We start from the raw sequence: 25,796 nt of genomic DNA, 5'->3' as shown, positions 1-25,796 counted from the left end.
GGTGATCTAGTGTTATTTATTAGACTTAAAGTAGTTGACCAAGAGTTTTTCTTTTGCACTTTTGTTTCAGAACTGTATTGAAAACAGTACATTTGCATATATTACTTAAACGTTAATTTGTCTAAATCCAAAATAAAACTCCATCTTCCAAAACAGCAATCACATGTGCTGAACATCAACAACAAATAATAATTAAATAAATAAATAAATACCCAAAGAAACTTTATCAGACAGAAAATTCAGACCAGACAAAAATAAAAATCTCTGTACAAAATCATGTTTTTATTAAGTTGTTTTGGATGTTTTTGACATACAACACAAAACCTGCAAAGCAAAAAAAAAATAAAATAAAAAAAGAAAGAAATCAACAGTAACAAGGAAAATATGTAGTTCGATACAAGCTAAAAGCAGTTCAAAAATATGTATAATAAAACAAAATAAATAAAAGGCTGGTCTTTTTTATCCCTTGTAGTTAGAGGATATAGATTGAATACAGCTTAATATGATGTACAAAATATCACACAGTGATAAATTGCTATTAAAAAATAAAAACACATAACAAAAAGTCCTTTTACCTTGGCTGTGGACTGAAACTTTTTCTTTTTTTCTTACATTTTCATACAATTTTCATTTTTAGGCTTTTACACAATCACAAGCAAGTCTTAAGCCTAGCAAAAAAGGTACTACTGTTGTCTTACACCTTATTACTAGTAATTATAATGATAATATGTCTAGTAAAAAAGCAAATAAGTGAGAAAATGGGAAACTTACATTTTGCATTGGCAGCCTGTTAATTATAAACATTTCCGGTTCCTTTCCTTTGTATTTTATTTGTATTTTTCTTTACACAGATTCATCCTCTCTCGGTAAGGAATGTGTTTTGTTGTTTTAATTTCAAGACTCGTATTGCATCAAGGGGTGCAGGAAAAGAGGTGTACAAAAAAGACAGCAGGACTCGTCTAAACACCCATGCAATCAGCAGTCTTTGGAAGAGAAATTAATGGTGCAGCAATACATGGATGAACTGAACCGTTCGTCTTACGCTACGCATGTAGTGTAGCATAAAGTTAACCGTTAGTGTGCAGTGTGAAATTTTTAGGAAAAGAGGTAAGCAGCAAAGAAGTATGAGATTCCACTGAACATAAGTCTGTGGTACGTGACATTCGTTGATTTGGAGAATAACCCCAAAATGAATTGGTGGTCTCGACATTTTACAAGAGACACAACATAACCTTGCCCATTAACACAATCAATCCATAAACTTCCCTACGCTTGTAAACTCAAAAATTTAGTCTGCTTTTCTTGCCGAGGACAATTCCTCTACATAGGAAAGCTTAATTTCCAAGCTGGATGGATGGACTGACACGACTCCATTACGCTAGGGTGCTCTTTATGGCCCATCATTCTTTCTGTCACTTCGGACTTGCCTTCTGGGCACTCATCTATGACCACGGAAAACCAGTAAAGGATAAAAATACACACCTCCAAGTGGAAAGTGGCTAGTAGAAGATGTGACCTTCCATCCCCCAAGCTTGGAAGCAGGAATCTTCCAACTAAGGTATCTAAAAGACCAGGTTAAAGTCTGACTTTTCATCTCACATTCTTGATATATGCTTAATGAACAAAAATCAAGGTGGCACACTTTTATTTCCATTAAAAGAGCCATTAATAGTGTTGCGTTAGGCTATTTTACCCCAAAATACCTTCTTCCTTTGCCCTAACCAAGGGTTTAGGACCTATCAGGTGGAAACAAGTAATGGATAAACACTTTGAAGTGAAAACTGGCTACTACAAGATGTGATCTTCAATCCCCAAAACACAGAAGGAAATCTCCAACTAAGGTCTCTAATAGATCAGATCAAAGTCTGACTCTTCATTTCACATTTTTGATTCATGGTTGGTGAACAGAAATCAAGGTGGCACACTTTTATTTCCATTAAAAAAGCCCTTAAGAGTGTTGCTCTAGGCTAGTTTACCCTGAAACACCTTCTTTCTTTGCCTTAACTAAGGGTTTAAGACCTATCAGGTGGAAACCAGTAATGGATAAACACTTTGAAGTGGAAACTGGCTACTACAAGTTTGACCTACGATCCCCAAAGCACAAAAGAAGGAATCCTCCAACTAAGAAATCTAAAATATCCGATTAAAGTCTCATTCTTTAGCTCAAATTCTTTATTCCTTGCTTAGTCAACAAAAATCAAGTTGGTCCTTATGAGTGTGATACATACTTCCTTTGCCTTGACTAATGGGGGACAAGAACTCTAGTAAAAAACAGTAAAGAATTGAAAAAAATAAACACTTCAAAGTGGAAACTGGCAACTACATGATGTGACCTTCCATCCCCAAAGCTCGGAAACAGCATTGCTCCAACTAAGGTATGTTAAAATCTGATTCAGGTCTCATTCTTGACTTCTTGAATCCTTGCTTAGTCAACAAAAATCAAGATGGTCCACTTTATTTCCAATAAAAGAGCCCTTATAAGTGTTGGTCTTAGCTACTCTGAAACACCTTCTTTCTTTGCCTTAACTTAAGGGTTCAAAAACGATCAATTGGAATTTTTTTTAAATTCCTTTATTTTAATGCTTCAGTACTAGACTTTGACCACTTGGTAAATCATCCTGGTAAGCTTTGACTAAGGGTTCAAGACCCATTAGGTGGACTTTTTTAAAACAATGTCATCTACCTAGACTTGATCTCTCAGTCACTTATCTGACAACTGGGGTACCAGTTTACATCACCTAAAATCAACTTTTGTGCACCACTTTTCAGAAAAAATTAACAAGGTCATGATCATGGAGGTCCAAAAACTCATAAATTGACATTATAAACTGTAGTGAAACACTGTAGTTTGTTTCAATCTTCTGGCAACAATCATAAACTAAACATCATCTAGTGTGGATACGGAGATCATCATCTTAAAAATACCCTGACAAAACCTTAAAAGCCACTTCGGCACACCAGATGTACTCGAAAACTCCCAACCCCACTGGCTGTATTTCTGAAAAGCCAAAGAACCGTACATGATAACTCGAAGGGAAAGGCGAGATTTGATACTTTTACGGTCCCTGATTCAGAGGAAATCTTAGCACCAAGGTTGTGAAACAAGTGTGCTATGTACAGCGCATCCTGCTTATATACAGAAATGAGTTTTGCGTCCAACTGCAGATCTTCCCAAGAAGTCCTCCGACTGATATCGAACACTACAATAAATACACTACTCAACAGTCACCTGACTATTACGGATAAAAACGCCACCCGATTGGATATGAATGAAGAAGTGGGTGAGTGTGAAAGGCTTGTGCTGGCACAGTCCCACACGCAGATACACGTGTTTGGTTTTAGTTCAAGATGTACTTGAATAAAATTCATGGAGAAGGTGATTATGAAAGGCTGAAATGCTAAGGCTCTTAGCTGTGAGGCTAAAGGTAAAGCTGTGTTTGTACTTTGCAGCTAAAACGCAACCAAAACGAACTCATCTAAAGCAGTCTTTGGAATGAAATGCATCGATGACCTCACGTTACCAGGCAACAGTTACGCGAGGACATTAATTCACAGATTAGCACTAATGCAATTTACATTGAGAAAATGTGCAGGCTTGGGTAATGGCTTGTTTACCGAGAGCCTTCAGATCCTCAACCTAAACCGAGCATGAAATTAAAATCCAGGGTCTGTGTGTATGTGTGTTGTGTTGTGTTAAGGTGTGCGTTTGAGTGCGTCCATCCGTCAACAGATTGGACATCTCTCACAACACATTGTGCAGATTATTAGTAGTGTTAAAGTAAAACTGAAATCAGGACCAGAGCAGCAAACTCATTAGTAATAAAAGCGGTAGAGTTTGTATCACAACTTGTGAGGCATAAATGAACGATGGAAATGTTGTGTGCCTTTTACACAGGCAGTGATGTGTAGGACATTGTTCCCGTTTTGAGTAAGTGTGTGTGTATGAGTGTTTATGTATGTGTGTGTTCGGCGTTTCACTCTTTTGGCCCAGTAGTGAGGGTGGATCCCCTGAGAAGAGATAAAGCAAAAATTAGCCCATTAACACATGCTTTCATGCTAATATGACTACAAGCAAGGTGCTGTAAGTGATTTAGGCTTTTTTTCTATTTAAGACAGACAAAAATAGCTGAAACAGGAGAAAAGAATAATCAATTCACTAGTTTTGTAAAGTGATAGTTCACCCAAAACGCTAAGGCCAAATCCCCTATTTTTGTACCCCTACCCCTTGCCCTTGGCTCTCGAAACAGAGTGGGAAGTGGAAAGGCTTCAAAATGTACCCCTAAGAAATGGGACAACACTACAAAACAAGCAGACTTCATCATGTCATAGCAATTTCTAACATTATTTGTGATCGACGATGGCAACTGCTATCATAACCATATAATGTGACAATAATGGCTCGTTTCCACTGACTGGTACAGTATGGTACGGTTCGGGTTGGTACGGGTCACCTTTATCAGGCTTGCGTTTCCACCACAGAGGGTACCTTTTTGGTGGGCGTGGTGTACGACATTAAGTTAAAGTCGACGTCATGCTCGCTCGAATAAATGTCTACAGTAAGGCTGTACGGGTCGCTTACATATCATATGAGAAGCACTTCTGACAAAACAGATGCTTCATACACATAAATACTTGTTTATAAATGTTTATTACTAACTTTTCTATGGACAGGAGTTGATTATAACTGCGGATCAATGACAGTGCAAAATAGGCTACTGTAACGTCTGTAATTATATAAAATAAATACATAAATGCAACATATATGAACACATACAGACCCTTACGGTCTCCGATATATTATTAATTACAGAAAAACTACACACATCATTCATTTAGTACTTATTTGAGTTCAAAAACACATGCAATATAGCCCACAGTCAGCGCAAACCTCTCATCTGTGTCTGTAATCTTCACCAGCACATGTAAGCTCTGTTAGAGAGTAATTTTGTCATTCCCAGTTCATAATAGTCCAAAAGGCAAAGATAAACATGGCCGTTTGTTCATGATTTAGGTTGTTAAACAGTTTTGCTTCTGTGTTTTGCCGGGTTTCTCCTTTTTTTTTTTTTTTTTCTCGCGTTTTACTCTCGCGCTTGTCCTTTACTTTCTAAATGGGTCAGATGGTGGAGACACTTCAACAATCATGTACACGTTATCATCATCAGCTCAAGAAGTTCGTTATATCAAATATAGACGCGATCGTGCGCTCCCAGAAGCAAGCGAATACCGCTAGCACTTTTAGACGGGCTCGTAAAGCAACAACAGCACACGGCAGATTTTGTTCTTCTTTGCATTGTGTCTGTTCATCAAGATGACGACACGGTTTGTTTGAGCTCTTGTCATCCATGGCTTTTTATTTTATGCATATAGTATATCCATGTAATCTCTTGGCTGTGTATTAGAACATGGCGGATCCTTTGTTTACATTCTGCCTAGCTCCACGAGCTTGTGACGTATCTCTGTAACCAATCAGCGTTCGGCTGCGCGTGTAGCTCCACCTTTTGGTACCCTTTCTCATTTTTGGTACCCTTTCGAAAGGGTGCCGAAAAAGTGGTACGGTACGGTTTGGTTCGGTATGCTTATTGACAGTGGAAACAGCCATAAAAGCGTACCAAACCGAACCGTACCAATCAGTGAAAACGAGCCATTAGATCATAACTATACTGTGCATTTACACGCTGGTCATATTCATCTATGTAAACACACAAAATCAACATTAACATTATAGTAGACATTGTAAAAAGCTGATACCCAGCCACTAGACTTTTCTGACAGGGTATTCCAGTGTCATGGAGTGTCAAATGTGAAAGTTTGTTGTGGGACTACTATACAGGAGTTATTGTTAGGGATTAGGGATAGCGAAGTAAAAAAAAAAATTAAGCATGACGGTAACAATGATGGCATGACAAATAAAAAAAAAAAAACTCATTTGTGCATCTGCTGACTTCCGTGTGCAGCCATGCTGTTGTTATAGCTGCTGTATTATGGGAAATTTCTTACCTCTTGGTTTTGAGTGTGGTCCTAGAAAATCTCAGTTTCAAGGGCTATCTAGCCCTAAAAAGAATTGGGACGATTCTTGAGTAAAGGGATTGGGTAAAGGGAATTAGGTAAACTAAAGGACTAAGGTGGAGAATTGGGATTGGGAGTAAAAGTGCTGTTGATTTACTCACATTTCAGACTGACGTGAACATGCTAACAACTTTTAACATGCAAACAGTTTTAAATTCCTAACAGCGGCTAAAAAATAAAGCAGAATTGAAAGTTGAATGTATTTTATTTACATAAGTTAGTAGTTTGAAATCTGCGATTAGCATTTGCAGTTTAGTACTTAAATGATTTAACATTAAAGTGTGTAACATAGAAAAGTGATCTTAAGTGCGTTTGAAAACATAGTCATGAAGAAAAGTCTGATGCTGTGTTCACACTAGACGTGGCTCACACCAATAAATCGCGCGCAAATAAACGGCTGATCATTTTGAGTTTACTCTCTTCATTTGCACGTCAATTTCATTTCACATTAGACACAGATTTATGTAATGTGCAGGGCTTCTGTCCACCCGGTGACTAGCTTCACTGCTAAATGGCTAACATGGAATGAGAAGAAGGCGAATGAGGTGGCTCAAAATATGCGAGTTAAGTGTTTTGCACGCTTGATGCATATATCTGGTGAATTACTGGAGTTGGAAAATCTGAACTCTAGCAGACATTCGTAATGAGTCAACCAATCATGAGCTTGCTTGTAGGGGAGTGATTATGTCGTAGTGCCTGTTGTTGGGAAAATCCTCTTGCAGACACCGACAACAGCTCATCAAACTGGGCTCAGCTCGGCTAGAAGCACTGCTGAAAGCCGGCATCATGAATGTATAGTTTCTGGAGGAGTTTCCTTTGAAAGGATTGTCAGACATGGCGCTGAACGAATATACGCTGCTTTTCAGCCTCCCTAAAGAACATAAACACAGCTAATCTCTCAATAAAAAATCTATGTTAGCTATCAATCTATCAAATCTCTCAACTTGCGGCGCATCATTCGTGCGAATCATGCCGCAGGATGTCTATTTGCATCTTTGCATTGAATTAACATGGAAACCACTCACGCTAGATGCTTCATCCGCATCCAGTGTGAATGCAGCAAGGAATAATTTAGATTTTTTTGAAGAATGTTAGAATATTCTGAAGAATGCCATCCATAGTTATGGAACAAACATACTGTAGTATTAAAGTCAACTTCAAATTAAATTCTTCGTTGTTTAACAGAAGAAAGAAACTCAAAAAGGTTTGGAACAAGTGAAGGGTGAGTAACCGATGACAAAATTTTCAATTTTGGTCAAACTATCCCTTTAAAATGCATTTTCGTCAATCCAAACACAAGTGGCCCACACTAATTATAGGTTCAAACAAGTTCTGAAAGTCAAGCTTGTCCACTTTCAACCACTAAAACACACTCTTGATCGAATTGCTTTTGTGGTGTCAAAAAATGTGGTGCCTATTGTCAGAACACATGATTGCTGCACGGTATGATTGATACTCATTGTGATAAATCAAACAAAATCAATTTCTGTCAGTCAAATCACAAACAGCACCTTCAAAAACTTGGTTTTTCTGCATTTGGATTTACCGGTGAGAAAGTTAAACAAAGATCTTGGCGAGAGCATCGGCCCCGGCGCTGGCGATGAAGGGCTGCGTCGGGTGGAAGGCCACGTCATGAATGGCCTCATCATGTTTTTTCCTGTGCGCTGTGATCTCCTGCACACACGTGCGATTGTCCAGCATCCACAAGCGCACTGAGCAGTCATGACCTGACAAACACACAAACCACAAGAAACGGATGCAGCAAATTAGGAGAGTGCAGTTATTATTCATTCACAGTCCCTTTATTCTTCAAGAGTCGCAACAGTGGAATGAACCGTCAACTTATCCAGCATATGTTATACACAGCGAATGCCTTTCCAGCTGCAACCCAGTACTGAGAAACATCCATACACTCATTCACACACATAAATTAGGGTTAAGCGGAGCACCTGTGGTAGGCAACCCACACAAACACTGGTAGAACATGCAAACTCCACACAGAAATGCTAACTGACCCGTCCGGGACTCAAACCAGCAACCTTCTTGCTGTGAGGCGACAGTGCTAACCAGCCACCGTGTCGCCCCCACAGTTATTATTCAAATAATAAATAAACACGATTACCATTTGAATTTTAAGGCTGCAAATGAAGTGAATTTTCACATTTAATATAAATAATGAGCACAATACCAAAGCTTGCATTTATAGCAATATACAATGGTTGGTGCTGTGGAGCAAGTGATAACAGGTTAATTGTATATAAATGGATTTACTTTTTATGAAATGTTTAAACTGTTAGGATTAGGTTAGTTAAACTGGATCATTTAAACTACCAGCACAATGAGAGATTGTATGAAATTTCAAACATCTAAACACTGTTCTTCTCAGACTTGCATACTTAGGGCTAAGTCTAAATCCATATTATATCCAAACACGCATCCTATTATGCCTCATATAGTGATGCATACAGTACTTCTCCAAAACTCTACAGTTGGACAAATCTAAACTTGTTTTATTAAAACAAATGCAAAAATGCATATAATAAATAATATTGGTAATAATAATAATTACAACAACATCATACAAATGCAAATTGGCATGAATAAACTGTAAAACGTGCCTTAACACACCTCCTTTTTAGACCGGCACACCAATGAGTCCACAAAGTGGTGCAAATGGATTTGCTATTTGATCAACGTGGTGCAAAATGTGAAAATTAGATCTGAGCTGGTCTGAAAATAGCAACAAATCGTGCCATACACGTCTTGCACCTTATTGTGCCGGGTGTATGATAGGGCTCTTAGTTTATAATTAGTGCTGTCAATCGATAAAAAAAAATGTAACTAATTAATTGCACCTTTTTAAAAAAAATTATCGCGATTAATTGCATTTAAAATACTGAAACTTGTAATTTTGGCTATTTAAATGTAAAATTAATGTAAACGCAAGAAAAAAAATATTTAAATCCAAAATATAATTGTTTAATAGAATTTTTGTTTAACTTGTAACACAGATTTCTTCATGTAACAACATACCCACAATAAACCATCAAGATCCTGGCTTGACAGCCATATTTATAACAGAAATTAAAACACAGGCATGTTAATGACATTTAAATTTCAAAACAATCAATGCCAATAAAGAAAACATTGATTTCCATGTTGGACTGCAAAAAAATGCCAAAATACAGGAATGGCAGATATGGAAAATGAAAAATTATAATAATAAACTATAGAATATAAACTGTTGCACTCATTGTAAAGTTTTATTGCTGTGAGTTGAGAACATTAGTTATAGAGTAGAAACAATTTTGCTTAATCCTCCTTTACATTCATCCAGTGGCTAAGACTAGGAGTATCCCGCAAGTGCACAGAGACTCCCAAAAGCCCGCAAATGAATGATAATTTCTCGCAAACCAGTCATTAAATACATTGCACACCCCCCTCGCCCCTACTCAGATACGTCGCTCACTCCACCCCTGACACCCCTCAACGGGCCTGACACAGGCACACACACACAGACACACACACAACGCGCTGCAGACAATTTGGCCCCAACGGCCTTTCATACTGGAGCGACTCCCCTCAGATTCAACACGCATGATCACATTCATCAAATTTGCTTAAACTAAGCGTCCTAAAGTATTATTGTATTTCACAAGGATTCTGACACAACAACGCGAATCATACGCTTTCATTTCGTTTAATGCGGAAACACGCTAAACTTGGAGGGTTCATGCTGAAAGGCAGAGTAATGCCCTGTCTTTAACAGCTCGCGACTTCACCAGAGACTTTGAGCACATTCACATAAGACACCAATACTCCGATTTTAATATGATTAAGATAATACTCTTATTAAAATTCTACCGTGTAGCCTTAAAAGGAACCTTACCTTAAAGGAACACCGAGTCACGAAATGCGGAGGATTTTCTTTCTGTTCGCCATGCGGTATCAACTTACAACAGAAGTCCAAAGTTAAAAATGAAACACCCGAAATTGCATGAAACTTTGGAGAGCCTGGTGATGCGACTAGTTGTTTTATACTGAAACTTGCCTTCAAAAAGTGCTTCCTTGGTCTTATCCATATTTATTGCATGTTGAACACACGTCCACCACAACAGGAAGTAAAAAAACCTGCAACTGCGTTAATTGCGTACATTTTTTTAAACGCGGTAATTATTTAAAATTAATCGCATGCGTTAACGCGTTAATTTTGACAGCGCTATTTATAATACAACGTTTTGCTAACAATTTACCTTACAAACTGCATTATCAATACCCACAGAGAGAAATTGTATGAAATTGAAACATTAGAATGGCGTTCTTTGGGCACTTTCAAAAATAGTTTACAATAGAACAGTTTGCTTCTGTTTACATAAGGTAAATTATTAAAAAAAGGCTACTCATCATTTAAAACTGTAGCACCCATTGTTCAACTGAACAATGCATCTTACCACACAGCAGAATAGTGCAATTTACAGAAACAGAAAAGTACAATTTTAGAGTTGTTTGCAGCTGTTACACTATATGAAAAGAGTCTGATTCCAGTGATTCGCTGAGGCCAGCTTTCCGCCCACTGCTGAAATTGCAGCTCTGCACAAGACTTTTGGCCAGTGGAGAAATTAAAATGGTCGTGCTGAACTGAGTCTGGTTATCTCAAGGTATTTTTTTTCACTCTCCTATTGGTAAAGTTTTTTTCCCTCTCCGCTGTCGCCACTGGCTTGCATGGTTCAGGATCTGAAAAGCTACTCATTGACGAATTTGCTCTTCAGTGTTTGGACTCTCAGTAATGATTTCAAACCACACTGAACTGAGCTAAACTGAACTGAACTTAAACACTAAAAACTGAACTACCCTGATCCAGTTACAATGACCATTTATGTGAAGCTGCTTTGACACAATCTACATTGTAAAAGCGCTATACAGATAAAGCTGAAATGAATTAAATTGAATTGAATGAAAAAACATCACAAAGGTACCAGGAGACAACTAATGCCATAACTCATTACTGGCAGTTAATTTCGCTGTGGCAACCCTAGAATAGGGGGATTATGCCGAAAAGAAAATGAATGAATAACTCACTACTGTTTGCTCTTTGTGTTTAATTTCTTAATTTTTATAAACAAATTTGAATAAAAGTTGGAGTTAGTTAATATCTTTTCAGTCCCTTTTTTAACTAACACTCACTGCATTTTAGCAGTAAGAAGCTACGATACAGAATATTGAGCTAAAGCTTGACTACAAAACTAAATCGCAAATCAAATCAAAATTGCAATTATCTGTCAAAAAAAAAAAAAAAAAAGCAACATGGTATATGCGGAGCAAGTGTTTCTTCCCAAACTGATAAACTTCCTGTGAGGGGTAATGTGACTTTTTCCATTTTATACGGTTCCTTTTACAGCATCAATGTTGTAATGTAACTAAAACAAAATCAGTTAAATAGACTTTTGCATTCATTTATTTGCTCAAGCGCAGAATAAGACAAAAAGCAGTTTACTCGCACGCACCATTGAATATGCTGCGGTAAAATAAATGTTCATATTTTAAAGACAAGGAGATGAAAAATTTAATTTAATGGAGTGCTTCTTGTACAATCTGACATAAAAGTTTTAATAACTCATTTCTGAATAAATCATTAATAAATCATTCAAAACTGATTTATTTTATCTGTGCCATGATGAAAGTAAATAATATTTGACTAGATATTTTTCAAGACACTTCTATACAGATTAGGCTTAACTAAGTTAATTAGGTAAACTAGGCAGGTTAGGGTAATTAAGCCAGTTATTGTAGAATGATGGTTTGCTCTGTAGACTATAGAAAAAAGTTAGCTTAAAGGAACTAATATTTTTGTCCTTAAAATGTTTTTTAAAAAATTAAAAACTGCTTTTATTCTAGCCAAAATAAAGCAAATAAGACTTTCTCCAGAAGAAAAAATATTATCAGACATACTGTGAAAATGTCCTTGCTCTGTTAAAGATTATTTGGGAAATATACATAAAAAAATCTGAAAAAATTCAAAGGGGGGCTAAAAATGTATATACAGTATGTAGCCTAATATTTGAATATACATATATATTATATTCTATTAAATACTCTATTGCTTAAACTGATGAAAATCGCCATCCCTAGCAGAGACGCCATGTTGTTGAAACCTGTCACATTTTTATGAGAATGTGATTTGTTGATATTGATGTGTTTTGATTGTTATATTATTCTCTTATGTCACACACTGTGTGTATTCACTTACTGCCGGAGATGAGGTAAGTGCCTTTAGGGTCTGTGGCAAGACAGGTAACAGCATCCAGGTGAGCCACCATTGAATGAATCACTTTCCCTGTGGAGAGAGCAAGATGTAAAGGATTATGTCATGCAGGATATTTCTGATACATAATATTGTTTTAGAGAGGTCAGACATTACATGTTCTGGCCCAACCTATAGGATAACATTGCGTTTCTAAATGCAGCTTTTACAAACTTGAATCATGAGGTAACTGCAGGAACGAGTTTATGACAGCCTAACTAATAAGTAAAGCATTACAATTTTATTAAAAGTGTCAAAATATGGCAATGAATCATTAAAGGGATAGTTCACTCAAAATGGAATCTCCCTCAAGTGGTTTCAAACCTTTTGAGTTTCTTTTTCTGTTGTACACAAAAGTAGATATTTTGTAAATTGTTAGAAACCTGTAACCTTTGACTTTTATAGAAAGGAAAACAAATACTATGGAAGTCAACTAGTGGTACAAAGGATCACAAATCTCATGGTTTGGATTATATAAAGGTTTTTAGACATGGATAAAAAATAAATAAACAAAATAAAAATATTTTTCATTATTCGTATTAAACAAAACGCAAAGGAGACAAATCTAATTTACTTTCATTTATTACAAAAACAGCACTGCAAGACACTTTTGGTTTTAACAAACAGAACTTAGAACCTGTAATTTTAATAAAAATAAGATGAAGAAATAATCCGCTGAATAAAAATATTGAATTTTTTTTTACTGTTTCTACTACTGTTACTGATCACGCTAAATTTTCAATAAATGATTCAGATATTCACTCCTAAAACTTTATGTTTTATTGCTAGATGGACCATTTTTGATGAATTTTTCAGTGGCATATTCTTGATGGCTGCTACTGGTTAAATAAATTAATTGCTGCCTACAACTTTCATTTTTGAGCATCAAGTTAAATGAATACGACGGTGATTTTAATCTTTACCAGTGGTGTAGTCGGGGCCATACCTACATATACTCTGTATGCCTACTTTTTTTTCCAAAAGCTGTTTTATGGTATTATGACTTCTGATGATCAATAATTGCATATACCCTCGATATACTCACTTGTTTTGCTGATTAGACTTCCCTAATTTTTGGATATTTGCATCACCTTTAACTGTATACTAAAGGTTATTTAACTAGCATCTTAATTTGTTGAAATTGGTGCATTTTTGTTTAACTTGAGCCATTTCCCTCCCTCTGACGGCCACAGCAGCTGTGAGAAAATTCAATGAGAGTTTTTCGAAGATAACAAGTCAACTGTCAACTGAATGATGTCTCACAGAAACATCAGGTAAAATTACAAAACCGCATGGATGTCACTTTAGCCCCCTAAAAAGTTAAGCGATTTGCTCATGAACTCTACACTAAATAATCGACTCAGTCTATTTTTAATTTGATATGAAAACTGCAGTAGACTTGAACATAATAGAAAATATTTTTGAAAAAAGCTGAAAACCTTTAACCACTGGCTTCCATGATATTTGTTTTTCCTTCTGTGGAAGTCAATAGCTACAGGTAAGTTATGTTAATAAATATATATTGCTAAAAAAATAAAGAAACATTGACTTTTGTCATTTCTTTGACTACTTTTATTTAAATTTTGGGTTAAGTGGGTATTAGTACACCACCTTTATTTAGGACTACACCACTGATCTTTACCATAAACATCAGTAATTTTCTCTAAACTATAAACTGTTATCCCAGTACTTCTGTGTTATTTGACTGTTTGTAACATTATAATTAACTCAAAAGACTGAAGACTGAATCTCTTTCTTGATATTTGCATTTGTTAAACACAGATTTGAATGCAGCAATTCGAAGGAATAATAAACATGGAAATCACCATCGTTTACAATTTATGTTGCCTAGATGTTGAGATCCTGATCTTTTAATTAATCGTGCAGCTTGCACTGAATGCATTAATGTGACAAAACACCTTTAATAACCTAAGAAACCCACCATAACTTTTTGTCATGATTATATTTTACAGAAAAGCCTAAATGCTATCATTTTTGTGATTGAATAAGGTGATTTCTCTGTGATAATTACAATTTTAGGATTAATCTACGAAAATATATATGTATATTATTCCGTGGGTTACACGAGTTCTGAACCGTGGGTTGTGACCCATACAAATTACAGATCAACCGTGATCCATTACACACCTAAACTTAAGTTTTCAGCATTTTTCTAAATATCTTCTTTTGCTTTTAACAGAAGAAAGTTTTGTGACAAGTGAATGATGAGTGAATGATGATTTCGTGTTGTGTGAACCATCCCTTTAAATGAATAAAGCCACTTTAAAATTGAATTAAAATGCAACAAAAGAAACAACTGTGAAAAAGGGTTGATATAGTTACCTAAATCTAAAACCTTAAAATTATCCACTGTTAATCTACAAGTTACTTAGGGTCAATAAAATAACTAATTAATATTAACATAATAACTTTCCACATTAGTTAAGACCAAATAGATTAAAAAAATTACCAAAAGTCATAATTTAAAGTATTTCTGTTACAAGACAGGCTGAAAAACATGTGAAATCTAGATTAACCTCACTAGACGAACATTCAAGCGTCCACACAGCCACAACAAACCAATAAAAGCAGCCTAATGTGCCTGAATACAAAGCCACAGGTATCACTCCACTGACTTCATGCTTCCAGTGCATTTTCTGCGCAGGCTAATCTTTCACACCAACAATGTCATCCTCTTCTCTTAAAGTACTCTGGCTTTAGAAACTGGCGAGTAAAGGTTGATGCCTGGCCCAGATTCAATTGAGGTTTATTTAATATTTTTTACACTAAAGTTTTTTTATTTTTTTTTTACTGCTTTTGGAGGTCTGTTGTGATTACACGCTAGCAGAGTCAAATTTACAGAACCGACAGAGCACAGCTGGAAAATACACAGCGTTATTATTAACAGAAAAACTGCACTCCACACACGGACGCACATTGGTTTTTCATGCTTTTAACTGTAGACTGTATATTTTGACCACCAACTCTACGCTCACAATAAAACATTCTTTTACTTTTTCAAAATACTTCATTCTGGATCATTTATGAGCCGTTATCCTCATGGGGTTCAAAAATTTTCATACAAGGTTAAAAAAGACTGGTATTGCTATACTTGTGGGGATGTGATGAATACCAAAAGCACACACACCTGTGTTGTTGTCCAGGAAGCGGATGGTGCGGTTCTCATGGGCTGTAATGGATATGGGTTGGGACGGATGACTGACCACACGGTTAATCAGCTCGCTGCCTGCAGGAGACATGAACAAAAACAGTATTTTAGTATTACTGTGCAGTAGATGACAAATCCATTAGAAACTGTCTTCACAGCTTCATAGACCAGCAATCATATTCAAGTAACATTATGATGCAGGTCAGGAATTATTTCACGCATTACATCATATAATATTAGTTATATTTCTTCCTATATCTATTATTTATATATATATATATATATATATATATATATATATATATATATATATATATATATATATATATATATATACATATATATATACATATATACATATATATATACATATATATATATATATATATACATATATACATATATATATACATATATATATATATATATATATATATATATATATATATATATATATAATACAAATAACAAATTACACCTGCAAATAACACTACTCGTACAGCCTTCTCAACCTTCTGTATTACTCTGCCCACATAGAGTGACAGCATATCAATAAACTCACTACAGTTCGACAAATATTGCACCTGTTGGACAACATATTGTTCTTTTGAGGCTTTTTTAGGCAAGAATGTAGTTGTTTAGATTGCATCTATGCAGTTTATCTATAGGGATAGCGACTGTTTTTTAAATATTTATAAATTCTGAGATTCAGTGAGTCGACATCCATCAGCCTGTCATACTGAGCACAGCAAAGACAATTGACATTCTGCCACAAGATGGCGACACAGACCACATAATACAGGAGTGTCCAAACTCTGTCCTGGAGGGACGGTGTCCAGCAGCTTTTAGCCTCAACTCGTCTCAACACACCTGCAAGGATGTTTCTAAAAAGCCTTGTAAGAGCTTGATTAGCTAGCCCAGGTGTGTCTGATAGGTGTTGGAACCAAACTTTGCAGGACACTGGCCCTCCAGGACCGAGATTGGACATGCCTGGCATAATAAGTGCTTAAGAAGAAAAGATTGGCGTATTTTCAAACTGAAAATACAGCAGATCAAATCATTTTAAAACAGGTAAGTGACATTCTAAGTCTATCTCTTTCTTTTGTATGTTGTAGTGCTGTATTTATACCATAGTAATCTAGTAGTGTTTGCGTTGCTTTGGCTTTTTCGGGGTTAATTATTCTGATCTGCAACAGAGATATACTGGAAAATTTCTGTAGAGTGATGGAATTTCATGCCGTTCAGCCTTATAATGTTAAAATGTGAGCAAAATCCCCTGTTTTGTCATCACTTTAGATATAACGCTAAGGAATCATTTAAGTCATAGCTGTAAAGTGACATTTGAAGTAGCACAGATTTCTGCTGTTCTGATGTCAGCTGCAGTTGCAAATGAATGGCAAAAGTAAATCCTCATACAAAAGGGTTTTTGATTTTTTTTTTATATGATTACGATTGTGCCGTCAAACTGTTCGATAAACACAATATCACACTCATAGCAGTGTGATTTGGCTGTACATTGTCTCCGGTGGGACATTAAGGCACTCTGCCCGTATGTCTCCCACCAGTGCTGATATACAGCCACATCGCACTGCTACTCATGTGATATTGCTCATATATATATATACACATACACATGTATGTGTGTGTTTGTGGTGTGCACATGTAATAAGTCAATTCTAATAAATAATTCTAGAACATTTAAAAACAATGTCAACATTATTTTTAATTATTCAAAGTTTAGGACATTTTTACATAATAATACCTATAACTATAAATACTATATAAAACTATTTTAACTCATCCTTATTTATTCTGTTAAGTAATGCTGATAATAATAATAATAATAATAATAATAATAATAATGATGATACATATGATAATAATTGACATGCACATAAGTAATTTAAAATATTTCAGAAGGCTTATTTATGAGAATTACTTCGTGTACATATTTGATTATAATATGTATAATATGATAGATTAATAAAAATAATTATATTTCTCACAACTAACATTTGATTTGCTTAAAGTTTTCATTAATTTTAGCCATTAACCTGGCAAACAGAAACAAAACAAAAATATGTACTGTTTATCTCGCAATAAAAGTGTAGTAAATGAAATCGTCTTAATTCATAATGAATTATTCATTTGCATATAGACACACATATTACACAGATACACCCTTTACACGTCTTTAAACTGCTAAAATGTAAATTGTAAATATAAATATAGCAAACTACATAGCAATCAATCTATTTGCATCCTTCTTTAAGGATCATATATGACAATCATTTAACAATATAACTGAACAATTCAATTAATTTATAAACAATTCTATTTTCCAAAGCCTTTCAAAACGTGTTTAACGCAGAGTGATATTTTTCTGGATGTCATTTCCAGTAAGAACAGCCTTTTACCATCTTTAGTCTGAGTCTCCAGGACCATGATGCTTTGCTCTGTGTTGAGGTCATAAAGCAGAGTCTCGCCCCCATCGAAAGACACCACGACCTGGGACGGGTCTGCATTTACAAAGGCAACCGAGGTGGGAGTGCCATGTTCTGGAAAAACAAAAAGTCAATTAGGCAAAAAAAAACACACACACTTACAGTACAAACAAACAACACTCCTCACCTTTCTCCTTGTTGAAGACAGAAACACACGGGGAAGAATTATGAGGGTCCCAGATGCGCACTGTCCCATCGGCGGAGCAGGAGGCCAAACGCTGTAGGCTGGAGGAGAAGGCCAATCCCCAGACAGCGTCCTCGTGGCCTGACAAAACACTACTCTCCACACCAGGATCTGAAAATAAAACACTGTTACTGGATGTCCTGCGCATTGTATGTGTGTGAGGTTATTTCATTTACAAACAGTGCCCTCTGGAGGACTGCACAGAAACTCAAGCAAAAACCTCTGTCTTTTACAGTGACACTGTAAGAGATTTTATCAAACTCAGAATGTTATTGAAGTTTGCATATTTTGGATTGATTAATGAAACTTTGGTTTGTACACTTAGTCAAATCTCAATATGGGCTAGTGTTTGTTAATGTTAAACTGCAAAAGGAGTTGTTAGACTATTTAAAAAGATTTTGACAAACATAGTAGAATTCTCTGTTTAATAATCACAATTTTACAGAAGTTTTAGCAGTAAGCCAGATAAAATAAATACATTAAAGATGTAAAAAGTAAAACAAACAGACTAAAAAATCTGTTTAAAATTGTAAAATCATAAATCCAAAACAAAAAAAAAAGTTTCCATATATATTTTTGTGAAATTTGGGTTACTGCATAATTGAATAAAAGAAAAGAAAAATGAAAAAGCTGCGTGAAAATGCCAAAAGCTACAAAAAGTCTTATTTTGGGTAGTTTTTTTAGTAAATGGTGTAAATACATTTTTCTCTATGTATGCAAAATAAAAATAATGTTAAATACGCAGATAGATGGATGGATAGACAGACAGACAGACAGACAGACATGCAGCATTAAGTAGACATGCCATAGTTGTCGTAAGGATCCACGTTGAGGTCTGGGATTTTCCATCCACGAATGGTGCCATCCAGACCCCCGCTGAAGCATGATTCTCCTTCCTCTCCCATAGCCAGAGAAAGAACAGCACCACTAAACCAAACCCAATCAAAAATAAAATGATACATAAAATTAAGAATCAATGTATACATTTTAATAGTTAACTTTTTTACTGATCCGCAACTCCTGAAATTCAACTCATAATTACACACACCTTTCATTTAGTCATGAACCTAACCATTTCAAAACATGCCACAGCCATGTCACCCTGCAGCCCAAGACCGGTTACTCACTGAAGCTAAGCAGGGCTGAGCCTGGTCAGTACCTGGATGGGAGACCACTAGGGAACACTAGGTTGCTGTTGGAAGTGGTGTTAGTGAGGCCAGCAGGGGGCGCTCAACCTGTGGTCTGTGTGAGTCCTAATGCCCCAGTAAAAGTGAAGGGGACACTATACTGTCAGTGGGCGCCGTCTTTCGGATGAGACGTTAAACCGAGGTCCTGACTCTCTGTGGTCATTAAAAATCCCAAGGCACTTCTCGTGAAAGAGCAGGGGTGTAACCCCGGTGTCCTGGCCAAAGTCCCTCTATCGGCCCTTAACATCATGGCCTCCCAATCATCCCCTCTCTACCGAATTGGCTCTATCACTGTCCCTCTACTCCACCAATAGCTGGTGTGTGGTGAGCGCACTGGCGCCGTTGTCCTGTGGCAGGCGTCGCATCATCCAAGTGGATGCTGCACACTGGTGGTGGTGTGGAGAGACCCCCCCTCATGATTGTGAAGCGCTTTGGATGTATGGCCATACACAATAAATGCGCTATATAAATACACATTACATTACATTACATTACAAAACTTTATGAAATTTAAAATATTTGTTCTGACAAAACATTACACATATTACTTATACATATTACTAAATACAGTTCCCACTCTTTCATGACACTAAATTCAAGGACTTTTTAAATCAATAATATTTTACATCAAGCACCTTTGTAATTCACACGCCCAGCATATATAGACTAGCACCATGAATGTCCTTCCTTTACTTAACATTCCACCTATATTTAATATTTGCATTAAAACGCTTGATGAAAAAGGTCAACATTTTAAAAAAATGGCATTAAAAACATCATCATTATTACATTTTAAAGTCATGTTCAAAGAACTTCAATATAATAAGTTGACTTTAATCCTGGCAATATTCAAATGTGGTTCCTAAAATATTGCTAAAATTCATTATTTGTCATAGTTCATGTATAAGATTGAAATATAAGTTTTTAAATAAATGATATTCTTAGCTTTTTTGTTCATTTTTTGAAAGTACCACAGGACAATTGTTGAAATAACACCATCAACTTTAAATTTAAACATTTTCAAGAATCTATGTTTGTTTTTAAGTAATTTCAAGGCCTTGAATCCGTATGTCTAAAAATCAAGCACTTCGAAAAACTTTTAAGAAATGTGGGAACCCTGTAAATATGTCCAAATAAATGTGATCTTCGGGTGTACTTTCTAATGATTATCAATAAAATTCACTCACAACTGTGTGACAAACATGGAAAGATTAAATCTACTTTAAGCAAAATTAAAACAAAATTAAATAAAATAAACTTTCCCAGTGATGGGTTGCAGCTGGAAGGGCAACTGCTGCATAAAACATTTGCTGGATAAGTGGCCGGCTCATTCTGCTGTGGTGACCCCAGACTAATAAAGAGACTAAGCCGAAAAGAAAATAAATGTATGAATGAAAATAAAATAACATCAAGCCTTTTGACACCTAAAAGGACCACATACGCAGGTCCAAAATGACTCAAACATAAAAGGTGTAACCTTAAAAAATGTAATAAAACATAACAAAAAATAAAATACACAAAACTAAACATAACAAAAAACAAGAGAGCAAAAAAATAAATAAAATGACAACACAAGACAAAACAAAACATAAAATTAAACAAAAGAACTAAAACAAAAACTAGACAAGAACAAAACACTAAATGAAACAGCACAAAATCAAGATTTTGTACATACATACGAATAATAACAATACAAAAATACAATACAAAGCAACAAAAAATAAAATGACACACACAAAATAAATAAATAAAAAATATTAACTAAAAGCACAGCACAAAAATCAAGATTTTTGACACAGGACCCCATACATACCCCCTCTCCCCCCTTCAAAAAATTACTCAAACATAAACTTTATAAAATCTTTAAATAATTATGCATAATGTATGCACGTATGTACGTACATATAAAAAAACTGTTAAAATAAATGAAATAATGCTAAATAATTTAGGTAGGTCTGTACTAGAACTGCATAATATTGGAAAAATTAAACATTGTGATTTTTTTGTTTTGCTGCAACATATATTGTGATATGATTCTAATTTCAACAGATGATTTAAATAGCTATGTTTTGGAAGATTTCATTTATTTAGATCAACAGAGATGAGATCAAGTCTTTTTTATGAAGTGATATTATAATAAATTCCAAGCAAAAATAAATAAATAAACTGCTTTATGGTTTTCTGAGGTGTCTAATGGTATTCAAGTACAAAAATCAAATGTCAAATAGCAGATCGTCAATGTATAAATAATTTAAAACAATATAATATTTAATAATATACTATTTTTTTAATAATAATATTATATATATATATATATATATATATATATATATATATATATATATATATATATATATATATATATATATATATATATATAATATTTAATTAAAATATTTAACAAATAATCTTGCAATGTGTGTATTGAAGACGCACATATTGCGATATCAATTATCAAATCATACATTGTTCATCCCTCGTTTATACAAATAACTTTGCAGTTTTGTTTTTAAAGAAATGGGTCAGAAATGACCTGAATACATCATGACAACGACTGAGTTTTAGACTCATGATTTTGCCTAAAGCACCAGACAGAGTTTGTCAGCTGTGGCTCATGTTATGTGATTTTCAGCTGGACTCGCTCACCTGTGTGCTCGGAAAGTATAAATAGGCTCAACGTCCAGCGCTGCATTTCTGTGAAAACACAAACGAGACGCTCAGCACACAGAGACACAACTCAGTTAAAGATCAATAATTCTAAATATGCTTCCAGAGACACCTACACTAACGCAATTCTATCCGCACAAGGAGGCGATAAAGTACAGGCTGCTTTGGCTCTTACTTTTTTGAGTGCATGGCCTTGTTGAGGTTCCACAGTTTGAGCGTCCCATCCTCAGATGCAGACAGCAGCACGGCCTGACTGGGGTGAAAGGACAGCGCTCGGATGGCGTCAAAGTGGCTTCGCAGTGTGAAGCGAGGGTTCCACGTTTTCTTGAACTCTTCTCGACTGTCCTGCAACTGGACATGGAACCAAAATTATCAAAGACTTGTTTGCATATTATGAAAGAATTCTATACTTGAAAACTGCCCATATTCCGTTAAAGGGTACCTATGATGCAAAATAAACTTTTAGAAGCTGTTTGGACAGAAGTATGTGTAGGTATAGAGTGTCCACAGTCATAATGGAGTGATATAAACACAATTTCTCCTGCCATTAAAATAGGATCCAAATCCCAGTGATTTTGTGGCCCACTGCGATGTGACGATTTGATTGACAGGTGCATTTTAACATGTCTCCGTGGTAAAGTGTATAAACATGTCCACAGAACAAGATTTCTAGCTCATTTGCATTTAAAGGCACAGGCTACAAAAAACAGTTACACCTTGTTCTAAGCCAAAACTTCTGCATTGTATAATAAATACTCTGCTAGGTAAAATTATCTGACCGAAGACTTACCCTACATCTTGTAAAAGGGGTAAAAAAAATAGGAGGCCTTAAAAGTTTTCCTGAAAAGCATTTTTTTTTTGATTAGTGACGACATGACGAGAAAACTAAAAGTAAAATAAAATTAAAAGTAACTACTTTAGTCTGCAGTTTCTTCTCTTCAGTGTCAGTATCTTGCGCTCAAACAGAGGAAGTTATGCAAGGGCATCTGAGGTATATATATATTCATAAATTTTCTTGTTGGCTTAGTCCCTTTATTAATCCAGGGACGCCACAGCGGAATGAACCGTCAACTTATCCAGCAAGTTTTTACGCAGCAGATGCCCTTCCAGCCACAACCCATCTCTGGGAAACATCCACACACACTACCCACAATTTAGCTTAGCCAATTCACCTGTACTGCCTGTCTTTGCATTGTGGGGGAAACCGGAGCACCTGGAGGAAACCCACGCAAACGCAGGGAGAACATGCAAACTCCACACAAATACGCCAACTGAGCCGAGGCTCGAACCAGCGACCCTTTTGCGGTGAGGCTTCAGCACTACCTACTGCGCCACTGCTTCGCCCTATATATATATATATATATATATATATATATATATATATATAAATACATACATAAATTGGATTTTGATTTTTTGGGTTCCTCCCCTCATTGTTTTCAACACTTTGTTCGATACAGTCTATTATTTTCTTTTATCTGCAAGTGTTTAGATGAGCTCACAATTACAAGTGATTAAGCGACTGAACTTTTGAAGTGGGCAAAAAATTTCAAATACTAGAGGGCATCTGATTGGTTACAAAATCAGATGAGAAGCTGAAGTGATCTGCTCGTATCTTAGAAATTTGATTTTGGATCACACTAGATTTATAACCTCAACACTAACATATTGATAATAACACCCAGACCCACACACCCCCCCACACCCCACCCCCCCCCCACACACACACACACACACACACACACTAACATTTAGATTTTATTTTAATTAAAGCAAAATAATAAAGCATGAAAGTCTTATGATCAGTATGCAAACAAACAATAATTTCTATAAAATAGACTTAACTATGTATGTTTGCTCAAATTTTATGTATTTTGTTCATACTTCATATGTATAATAAGACAAATAATTAGCAACTTCATATAAAGTGCGCTCTGTAGATGGCAGTAATAAGCAGAACCTCACACAGGGAGGTCAGATTACTTTTGACACTTACGTCAATGGTGAGGTCGTTGTCGTTGGCAACAGTGAGGTCAGCCAGCTCTCCGAGGTTCATGTCTCCTCCTCCGACTGCATCCAGAATGAAGACATCGGATGAAAAGCCCAGAGCGCCTCCTGCAGGACACACGCACACACAAATATGCTAAAATATATATAAATATAAATATATAAATATATAAATATATATATATATATATGGAATAATGTAAGATGGAATAATGTAAGATTTTTAACCCAGTAAACAGGCGAGAAAAAGGCTAATAAAAGCACAAAAGTAGCATTTAATATTAATATCAATGCCTTGGACATTATAAATAATAAAAAGTATTAATAAAAGTATTAATAAATTAATTAATAAATATTATTTAATAAATTAATAAAAGTATTATTAAAAAGTTTTAGTCATCTATATTTGCCCTTATGTAACAGAAGCCAGCTGGTGATCGCGTAAATCTCACTCCTCGGATCCAGTGACAGACGTTGTTCTGCAATCTTTAGCATCCTCGGAGCTTGTCTCCCATAAATACATATATACACTAGATGTCGCCTGGCCTATTGTTGTCTATTCGACGGAATGAGTCAATAGCGCCGCCATCTTGCTACAGGGTAGCACTCCTTTGAAATGAATGCGGGACCAAGGTACAGTGGAGGACTGTGGCCATGCAAAGCCAGAGATATACACATATACACATATATCTGAGATCGGGAGTTTTCCTGGATGTCAGTATGTAATTTTTATTTTGTAATTATGAAAATTATAATTTTACATAACTTTTCTACATTGAAAAATGTACTATTCACTCTCCCTGTTAAATTTAATCTAATCCGTGTCCTGAAACACAGCTCCTCTCCTGCTTTCACTTCTCATACTGACGGAGCGAGCGATTCGTTTGTGAATGAATCCCCCGAACGACTCTTTCACTTAGGCGACAATAATACATGTTACGCAGCATCTCGTTGTCATATTTATTTTGCATTGTTTGCTGATTTTATTCAACAAAACTAGCATAAGCCGAGTGTTTAGTGCGAGTTGGAGCTGCTTTGCCTTATGGTGAATGCAGTAAGTGACTGTTATCATCAATAACGTTTACCTGATTAGCACAAAAGTTCAGAACATACAAAAACAGAAAAAAACATAATATTACCTATGAAATGTTCTGCCTTTATGCTTTGTTTTCTTTGTTTGCTCGTTACTACACCCGTAGACAGCGCTAAAGTCCCGCATCTTCACGTAATAACACTGTCCTGACTAGTGCGGTTGAATGACGTTTGTCCTGGGAGCACTGTACCAATGTGGCGGCGCTATTGACGCATGCTCAGGGTCCCTATGCGATATCTAGTGTATATATCTATGGTCTCCCATGCTGGTGTTACACAGCTTGCTCCCTGCTCGGACCGGTGCGGTTACTTGCACATAAACCGTCTTTTGATGAATATGATGTTACACATTCTCTATCTTTATTGACTCTTTCTTCCATAGACGTGAAGTATTATATTGACAGCTATAAAAGTAAGAGAAACAGGAGAGGAAATATTCTAATAATAATACAAAATTGATAAACATTGCCAGGGCTATAAGAACAATTACAAACAAAGATATTCAAAACCAGAGAGATTTTATGAGAATGTCACACAAGTTTACTTGGAACTGTTAAACAGAGAGTTCAGGTATGATTTAAGGTTGGTAATGGATGGGATGAGTAATTTAAAATAACGT

General features: G+C 35.7%; 1 protein-coding gene across 2 annotated transcripts in view; it reads right to left on the bottom strand.

Annotated features, from left to right (window-relative positions):
* Positions 1 to 265: 265 nt before the first annotated feature.
* The window catches only part of strn4 (striatin, calmodulin binding protein 4), an 82,533-nt gene continuing 57,002 nt past the window's right edge, over positions 266 to 25,796 (bottom strand). The window contains exons 9-19 of one of the 2 annotated variants that reach the window (XR_015509104.1): positions 24,075 to 24,193; positions 22,254 to 22,429; positions 22,058 to 22,105; positions 19,030 to 19,151; positions 18,168 to 18,335; positions 17,954 to 18,094; positions 15,516 to 15,614; positions 12,314 to 12,400; positions 5,905 to 7,793; positions 5,131 to 5,675; positions 266 to 5,089 (exon numbers count right to left, since the gene is read on the bottom strand). Coding sequence is in view for 1 of the 2 variants with exons in the window: in XM_087283752.1 (XP_087139878.1) it covers positions 7,624 to 7,793; positions 12,314 to 12,400; positions 15,516 to 15,614; positions 17,954 to 18,094; positions 18,168 to 18,335; positions 19,030 to 19,151; positions 22,058 to 22,105; positions 22,254 to 22,429; positions 24,075 to 24,193 (1,130 nt within the window). In the remaining variant the exon portion in view is untranslated. The remainder of the gene's footprint in view (positions 5,090 to 5,130; positions 5,676 to 5,904; positions 7,794 to 12,313; positions 12,401 to 15,515; positions 15,615 to 17,953; positions 18,095 to 18,167; positions 18,336 to 19,029; positions 19,152 to 22,057; positions 22,106 to 22,253; positions 22,430 to 24,074; positions 24,194 to 25,796) is intronic. The other variant, XM_087283752.1, reaches the window with a different exon arrangement.

Source organism: Danio rerio, chromosome 15, assembly GCF_052040795.2.
Source record: "Danio rerio strain M-AB ecotype USA chromosome 15, GRCz13ab, whole genome shotgun sequence".
Classification (NCBI taxonomy): Eukaryota; Metazoa; Chordata; class Actinopteri; order Cypriniformes; family Danionidae; genus Danio; species Danio rerio.
The sequence above is the reverse complement of the archived record's forward strand: the minus strand, read 5'-3'. Positions and strand labels throughout refer to the sequence as shown.